Below are 8,912 nucleotides of genomic sequence, written 5' to 3' on the forward strand. Positions count from 1 at the left end.
AAAAAAAATAAAAAAAAAAAATAAAAAAATAAAAAGCCTCCTCTGAGTTTGTAGAATGTCGTTTGAAGTACATCAATTCATGATAACAATTTACCGCCTGTTGATTGCATGCACAGCGATGATTTTTTATGCTTCCAATTAATGCACATTGGATCGTTATTGAAACATTTATAGAGGTAGCCATGGTGCTGGATAACACCACTGCCAGTCAGTGGCAAGGTTCAAATTCAAGGACAGTCTACTTTGATGTTCTATTACTATTATGTTACTTCCTCTTGTGAAGTATAAATTTAAAGAACGGACCAAGCAGGAGAACGAGCAACTTGCCCGGGCCTAGCTCATAATCTGGCATTAATCTCTCTTCCCACTTCCAAGCGCTACTGCGCCACCTGGGCTAGCCTAGATTCTTGTTATTCGGAGCTCTTTTATTCAGAAAGATCACACCACAATTACTCATCAACAAATATGGCGACAACTAACGGAGTAAGCACAACAGAACAGACAACAATGAGCTCCAGTGGGGATCAAAACCCACCTGGAAACCCTGCTGATCGCAGAAATCAGGTGATGATGAGTGCTATCAAGGTTTTGTGTTATGAAGCAGCTATTGGGCCCACGCACAGAAGGCAAAAATAGATATTTCCAAGTAGAGTCTAGATCTAAATCTAGATTTCTTCCTAGTCGTCTTCCGCTGCGTTTTCTATCTTCTCTTTCGGCTTTTTTGGTATTGTTTTTATTTTTTTATAACACCGTTTGTGTATTTTAATGTGACTTAGAATGGGTTCTATTGTCTTTATGCTTGTGGCAGTAATTCTTCTGCTATAATTTTTATTGAATGCACTGTAAAGTCCACATAAGTGAATGTGAAGACTAGGCCTAGCAGATGTCTTACAAAAGAATGTTCTCTTCTTCGGAAGAAGTGGTCCCGGCCTACCTCCATAGAATTTTAGAATTTCTTGTAGACTCTAATTGGAAACAAAAACGGAAGTCGATCTCAAGCAAATAATGCTGGCTGGGTATTTATTTCGGCTGGATTGTACTTTACCGGACCACCGTCTCGGCCCGTGATTACTACGCACTCATAGTAGATCTAGAATCTACTCTATGTGCGGACAAAAGGTAGTTCCGCTGGTGACTTCGCGCACGCACAGCGCAAGCCAGCGGCGACTGGCGAGGCAAGGTGAGCGAGAGGTGGTGGTTGAGAGTGGGCAGGGGATTTAACTTTGGTGGACCACCATGCCGTGTATCATACCAACAGTGGGGGGGGGGGGGGGGTGTTCAGGTGGGCTTGCCCCCTGGAAATATTAAAGAAAACACACAAACGCGAAACAATTACATGAGCGGACAGTCGTGTTTACATATCAATGTAACTACAGTGGGGGGAGGGGGGGTTTCAGGGGGGCTAGCCCCCCTGGCAACAATAATTTAAAGACACACACACACACACACACACACACACACACACACACACACACACAGACACACACACACACACACACACACACACACACACACACACACACATAATATAAACAATAGCATGAGCAGACAATCGGGGTAGATACTCTCGCCAAGTCACGAGCAGGGCTGAGGGGGTTGCAATTATATATGCAAATGAGCTCTCGTGCGCATCTCTAGCCCTCCATTGTGCTTTGCCGGACCAGGAGTAGGCCAAGCCAGCAGAGTCGCGAGCAAATAAGAATAGTGGACCATGTGATTAGATTGACCAATTAGCCTCAAGGTGTCAGGGTCGTGGGTCAAAGGTCATGGTGGCACGGTCGTGATGACTGAAAAACCCGGTAAGAGACGTCAGTCGATTGTTGGCAGTCGAAGGGTGTGGACGTAGAAAGCTGACCAGGAGAGTGAGTAGGGGAGCTCATAAACGAAGAATAACGGACCACTAGGCACCAGGGGCGCCTAGCGAAAGTAGTTCTGACCGGTGGTCCGGTAAAGTACAATCTTAGCTTTATTTCTTTTTTTAGTTCGATTTTTCAATAGAATTTTCTTCATTACTTTTTTCCTCATTGGGTGGCCTTTTCGCACATTCACAGCCTAAACGTAGAACCACGCACCTGTCTGATTGGTGGCTAATTTTAGTAGCCCCCCCCCCCCCCTCCCCTAATGTGATGTCATCACATCCTGGGATACCCACAGACTAATTTTAGAAGGCCATTGAGATACCAAAGTTCATGCAGTAGGGAATCGTTAGACTAAAGAGATACCGTGCCGTATGCACGTAATCCGTATCGATGTGTTTCGCACGGTAAAATTTCACACTTGCAGAGCTAACTGCAGCCCGTCAGCCATGGTCTACTGATTGGTTACAAGGTTTCCGGTTCAATGTTAATTATTACATTTTGGAATTCCGGTAGTGATGATTGAAACTGAAACACGGTAAAAATGCAAACTCAATTAATAAGCGCGCGAAAGTTTCCGTAAAGACGCCGGAAGATTACCCCCCCCCCCCGAAGAATAAAAGCTGCAGCATTATCGAAGCACTGCATTCATTTCATATTACTGGTACTCCTTGAAAAACATCGTCGTGCAGTCAAAGATTCTCTTACACACATGATCTTTGGTGCCATGCGGTTAGCAATATATGTCTATGATGTAGTCACGTGATCGGAGGGGTATCCCGGTCTGACGTCACTCAAGATGGCCGCCTTACCTAAAAAAATTTGCGTCGTTCTACGTTTAGTCGCATATGTCCTTTTCACCCTGGTAACTCGGCCAGCTATTGCTATTTTACTCCACTTTCATTTTTGTTTGACGGTGAAATGATGACAAGTTATTTCTATGAAGTTAGGGCGGGACCGCTGAAGATCTATATTGCATGAAACTGTCTCGTGGAAAATAGGCTACATCTAGAATTCAAAATTATTCTAGAGATTCTACACATTTCTTTGTCTATTTGATTCTCAATTATATAAATATTGAACTCCTGAAAATAATTTTTGTCTGCCCTCTTGGAAATCAAAGAAAGAGGTACGTCTTGATTCATCATAGAGTTTAGAAAGTGAAAGTGAAAGTGAAAGTAAAAGTTTGTTCTCATCATGAATTTCTCATTGAGAAGGAAACCAGTTACGCCTCAAAGTTGTGAGTTGAGAAATGATTTTTTTTTTATTGTCTTCAGAAATTTGTCTCAGCCGGAAATTTGTGTTAAAAAGACACAAAAGGATGTCCAATACCCCCTCTTTCCCGTCTTTATTTTGTACATGTTGCAACTTCCTTTACCTAAAAAAAAATTCTAGGGGATCTGGTAAACATGAACAAATTCTGGGCAGTTTCATCAATAGATCTAATATTATAGTCTTCTTGATCTTGGCTGATTTTTCCGCTCACAGGAACCTACTGTCCATTTTTATTATTAGGCCTACTTATTACATTACGCATCTTACAACATGCTTTCAACAACTTTTAACACCCCATCCAAAAAAAAAGTTCCCTCTCTCGCCACCTGCTGCACACAGGAAGTGAGTGGGTAATGGCTTAAAAATTCTGTTGAAAGTGCAGTAGTGGGTGGCTGATGGGTGCTCTGGTGTGGTTTGCTCCCTTTGTGACGAAATTTTGTCCCGTCAAACTATCGTCCTTTTCATGTCTCCTCCCACTTTTTTGTGTTTGTCACTCTCTTGTAATACCTCTAAACATTTCCATGCCACACTTTTATTATGACGTAATTAGTGGGTGGTTGGGGGGTGCTCTGGTGTGGTTTGCTCCTTCTTTCCTATCAAACATCTATCGTCCTTATCTTCCATTCTTTTTTTTAATGTTTGTTACTCTCTTGTAACACCTCTAAACTTCTGGAGCTCATATGACCTTATGCAGTTGCGAGCGCCGTAAAACCTCTATTAAAACTAAAAATTTCGTAATTGTCTTGTAAGTGCCGTAAAACTCCTTCTAGTATTAAATACAAGTGTTGTAGTAAAACTCTTACTCCTGCTAAAAACTGCTCCAACATCCCTTGAACCTCATTCTGTACTGTGGCATCCATCTGAGGTTGAAAATATAAAGTTTCAATTCTTTTTCAATCTTCCAAGAAATTGGTTAAAACTGGTCTTTGTAGGTAGGTCTTTACTCACCAGAGTTTTCTACTCGACTGGACGTGTGTAGGACAGTCAGGTCAGGCGGTATTTTTCATGCAAGCACTTCGCAGGTCCATGCGAAGTCATGGTAATGTCAGCTGCTGTGTTATGAGTTAATTGAGTGTTCGGAGAGTCACTAAATCAGATTCAAACGATCATAGTTTTCTTTTACAGCAAAATATCTGCAGAGCTAGATGATCTCGCACCCGTGTGGTTCTCGGGGCCCTGTCCAAGAGACAGGGGAGCAAAGAATAGGACCAATCCGTACCGCGCATGTCGTAGAAGGCGACTGAGGTCGGTTGGGCAAAGGGTTAGCAGCCCTTTCCCATAAAACAAAAAGCAGCTACAAAAACATCAACAGCAAAAACAACACGACTGCCAGTTCTGGAAGATGGAGGACCTTCATCACTGAGGAGAGGAGAGAACATGGAGTGTAGAATGACAGATAGAAAAGGATGCTCAGGACAGGCTTTGCTGGAGTAATGTTGTTGATGGCCTGTGCTCCACTGGGAGTTAAAAAAAGAGCAAGAGAGAGAGATGATCTCGCTGAAACGAAAATCATGCTGACAACTTGATCATGATTTGAACGTTTCATTTACAGTTAGTTACAGGAAAGAACGACACTTAATTGTTATTGTTCATGCTGTGTATTATTTCTAGAGAGAATCGTAAAAATAAACCACTGTTATCAACTACTTTTTGTTTGTTTTGTTTGCCAGGTAATGGTTGGCGAACTGCCTACCGACTTCCTTCGGACAGGTCCTCCTCTGACTCAAGAGCAAGAAGACGAACGCATAGCACGCATTCTGCAGGCTCAGCAGCAGGCAGGGATGAATCATGTGGTGACCGCGTCCAACTTCGCAGGTCGTCTCAGCATCTCGGTGGTGCAGGTATATTTGCTTGGTGTTGACCATTTTATGTTACTGTTGTACGTTGTACTGTATTGTAAAGCGCTCAGAGCCTGTGTACTTTAATCGGGGTTGAGCGCTATATTATGTAAATGTCATTTATTATTATTATTATTATTACTGAGTGTGTACAAAACATTGTACCAATATATATGCTGGAATAAACATCACATGATGGCTCACTTAATGCCCAAATGTTCACGATAAAGAGACTTGAAAGTTTTCATGCTTGTTCACTTTCATTTTAAAATCATTTTGCATCCCTAAAATAACTTGATTTTTGTAAGTCATTTTTTGTTTTTCTTAAATATATTTTTGTGTGTCAGTGATATTTTTGAAGGACCCCACAAAAGTAGATTCTACTTTTGATCTGTAACCCATTGTTTCTTACTGTTTGCCTTACTGATTTTTCCCTCTGTGTACGTTTACTTACGATAGTAAGCCATCTTATGAGATACTGTCGACCCAAACGAATTGAGTGGAGAAACAATTGTAGTTATCTCTTTTAGAAATATTACAGTAGAGTCTGCTTTTTTATGGAAGCACGAGTATTGTGTGTGAGGTTTGCAAGGTTGTGAAGGGAACAAGCTGTGTTGTAAATTGTTATATGTAAGATAAGAGAGAACAAGCAAGCTGTGTTGTAAATTGTTTTATGTAAGATAAGAGAGAACAAGCAAGCTGTGTTGTAAATTGTTTTATGTAAGATAAGAGAGAAGCAAGCTGTGTTGTAAATTGTTATATGTAAGATAAGAGAGAAGCAAGCTGTGTTGTAAATTGTAATATGTAAGATAAGAGAGAAGCAAGCTGTGTTGTAAATTGTTTTATGTAAGATAAGAGAGAAACAAGCTGTGTTGTAAATTGTTTTATGTAAGATAAGAGAGAAACAAGCTGTGTTGTAAATTGTTATATGTAAGATAAGAGAGAACAAGCAAGCTGTGTTGTAAATTGTTTTATGTAAGATAAGAGAGAACAAGCAAGCTGTGTTGTAAATTGTTTTATGTAAGATAAGAGAGAAGCAAGCTGTGTTGTAAATTGTTATATGTAAGATAAGAGAGAAGCAAGCTGTGTTGTAAATTGTAATATGTAAGATAAGAGAGAAGCAAGCTGTGTTGTAAATTGTTTTATGTAAGATAAGAGAGAAACAAGCTGTGTTGTAAATTGTTATATGTAAGATAAGAGAGAACAAGCAAGCTGTGTTGTAAATTGTAAATATGTAAGATGAGAGAGAAGCAAGCTGTGTTGTAAATTGTTATATGTAATATAAGAGAGAACAAGCAAGCTGTGTTGTAAATTGTAAATATGTAAGATGAGAGAGAAGCAAGCTGTGTTGTAAATTGTTATATGAAAGATAAGAGAGAAGCAAGCTGTGTTGTAAATTGTTATATGAAAGATAAGAGAGAACAAGCAAGCTGTGTTGTAAATTGTAATATGTAAGATAAGAGAGAAGATTTAAGATTAGAGAATGCTTTATTATCCCAGAGGGAAATGAAGTATTATCTTATCTTATCTTCTCTCATTGTATAGCTCTCATGTTGATTGCGATGCACATTGTGTTTCCCATATATGGCATACATGTGCTAAGTTGTGCTTCCTGTTACATTCGTTTTCAGGCCAAGCTAACCAAGAACTATGGACTGACCAAAATGGACCCGTACTGCCGGGTGCGTATTGGCCACACCGTGTTTGAGACCCCAACAGCGTACAATGGGGCCAAGGCTCCTCGGTGGAACAAAACGGTCACCACGTGAGTCCCAGTGCACAGATAGACTATAGACAGTTCGACTGCTTCTGAATTATTATTTTGAAATAATTTCTTACATCCAGCTGAAATGGGTTAGGGTAAGGGTTAGTAAATGTGGTGCAAAATAATTAAATTGAAAGAATAAAATGTAACTCCTCTGACTATTCTTTTTTTTAAAAAGGGTGGGGGGTGGGGGTGGGGGGAGGGGAGGGTTGTTTGCTCATTACTTTTTTGACTGAAACGAAGGAGTGATTGTGAAATTTTAAAGTCAACATTGAAATTTTGCTTTCTTTAGTTGGTTATTTGAGAGTGTAAGCTTCAGGATTTTAAGCCTTGTCTTTAATGTTGTGTAAACATTTTTATTTGAGAAGTTTTAAAATTACCCGATGTCTGTATTATGGTAAATTGTAATATGTAAGATAAGAGAGAAGCAAGCTGTGTTGTAAATTGTAATAAAATATAAGGTAAGAGAGAAGATAAGATCAGATAATACTTTATTATCCCAGAGGGAACAATGATGTTGATGAGATGATGTGGTCGCATCAGCGTGCTGACAAGTTTCTGTGTCATAATGTGTGTCCTTTGGTCCTTTGTCAGGTATCTGCCTGTAGGAGTTGATTCCATGTACATGGAGGTGTTTGATGAGGTGAGTCACTTGTGAGTCAAATTTAACAACTTAAAGTATAAAGTGTTAGAGCTAAGTCGTTGGGTTCTTATCAAATTAGAAGGCTGAGAAAATACAATTTTAGTCAAATGGCATCCAAGAATATTTTTTGTGTTGGATATTATGGTAAAGTCCTTGAATAGCTCAAAAGTATGATTTTTTTTTTCATAAGTATTTTTCTGTTTTGATGTCAGTAGTATTTTTAGTTACTCAAGAGTGCACTAATGTTTGAAGCATGTGCACTTCAAGTATTTTTTTGACTGTACATGTCACAGTTTGTTAATTATTCAACTTCGTTATAAATTTGTTACAAGAGTGCCATCCAATTCCAATAGCACAAAATCGTCATAGCTTTGAATTCTGAGTTAAGCTTCATTTTGAATTGCTGCAATTTGCTAAATGAAGGAAATATTCAGTATCGTCATTATGTTGGAAATTTTCTCAGGTACCTTTTAAATTGATTGAGAGTGCAGTCTTAGCTTAATTGATATTTTCAAGTAGTTTCTTTCCTTGTAGTATTGTAAATTTTCTTGCAGTACGTCTTGTAAGTCTATGCCTGAAGGAGAGAAAAGGACTGGAATGAATATTTGCTTAACCCAATCAGTACATCGTGTTTTACTATCGTATCCCTCCGACGTGGGGGAACTTTGTGCCACCACTTTCCAAAGAGGAAATTTACTCGTTAATCTGCACGCTTTGCATAGCAGTCTGTCAAAATGATTTTTTTCAGAAATATTCAAAGTATCAAAGAGATCTTAGTACTAGAAGTATTCTTAAATGTGAAGAATACAACCCAGGGTGTACGGATAAGGTTTTAAACAAATTTCTGATACCTTGTGTTTTCAATATCAGCGATCTTTCACAATGGATGACCGCATCGCGTGGGCTCACATCAAGATCCCTGAGACTGTGATGTCAGGCGAGACGGCAGACGAGTGGTTCCCGCTGAGTGGCCGACTAGGAGACGACAAAGAGGGATCCATCAACCTGGTGCTCTCCCTTACCGTGAGTCCACCCTCGGTTTCATGTCGTGTGTCGTCTCATGTATGGTTGAAGAATGCGAGGCAGAAATGGAGAGGACAACCTTGTTTAGCCAGTTATGTTGGTAGGGCTCTTTACTAACTTTGCTCCGTTCCACTGGAAATGGACATTAAAATCAGAGGTGTTGCATTTTAAGGAGCCTGACAGGGTTGAAAAAGGCTTTGAACTCTTCCCACATTATGCGATGGACGCATGTAGCGAAAGGGTCTTTCCCTGCCTACTGAGAACAGTGCTATCATGGACGACCACTACTGTTCTACTATCCCTGGTTGTCTGTCTTTGACCATGCGTCGAACCTTTTCTCCTCTTATTTAGGGGATGGGTGGGTGTTTTCATGTGGTCCGCTCAGTCATCTTCTTTTTCCATAGAGCCTAAACTCTGTCTTAACCAGTATATGTGTTTCCATGGCAACTCACTGTTTACCATCACTCAGGACTTGAGCAACCTGAATTATATGCTTCCCCTGTTCGCCCCCC

At 40.0% G+C, this 8,912-nt stretch overlaps 1 protein-coding gene across 1 annotated transcript in view; it reads left to right on the forward strand.

Annotated features, from left to right (window-relative positions):
- Positions 1–424: 424 nt before the first annotated feature.
- LOC101845996 (toll-interacting protein) overlaps positions 425–8,912 on the forward strand; it is a gene marked incomplete at its 3' end in the record, with an annotated part of 11,939 nt that continues 3,451 nt past the window's right edge. The window contains 5 exon segments of the mRNA XM_013081470.2: positions 425–564; positions 4,802–4,972; positions 6,601–6,734; positions 7,329–7,377; positions 8,248–8,400. Of these exon segments, the coding sequence (XP_012936924.1) occupies positions 466–564; positions 4,802–4,972; positions 6,601–6,734; positions 7,329–7,377; positions 8,248–8,400 (606 nt within the window).

Source organism: Aplysia californica, unplaced genomic scaffold (genome assembly GCF_000002075.1).
Source record: "Aplysia californica isolate F4 #8 unplaced genomic scaffold, AplCal3.0 scaffold00132, whole genome shotgun sequence".
NCBI lineage: Eukaryota > Metazoa > Mollusca > Gastropoda > Aplysiida > Aplysiidae > Aplysia > Aplysia californica.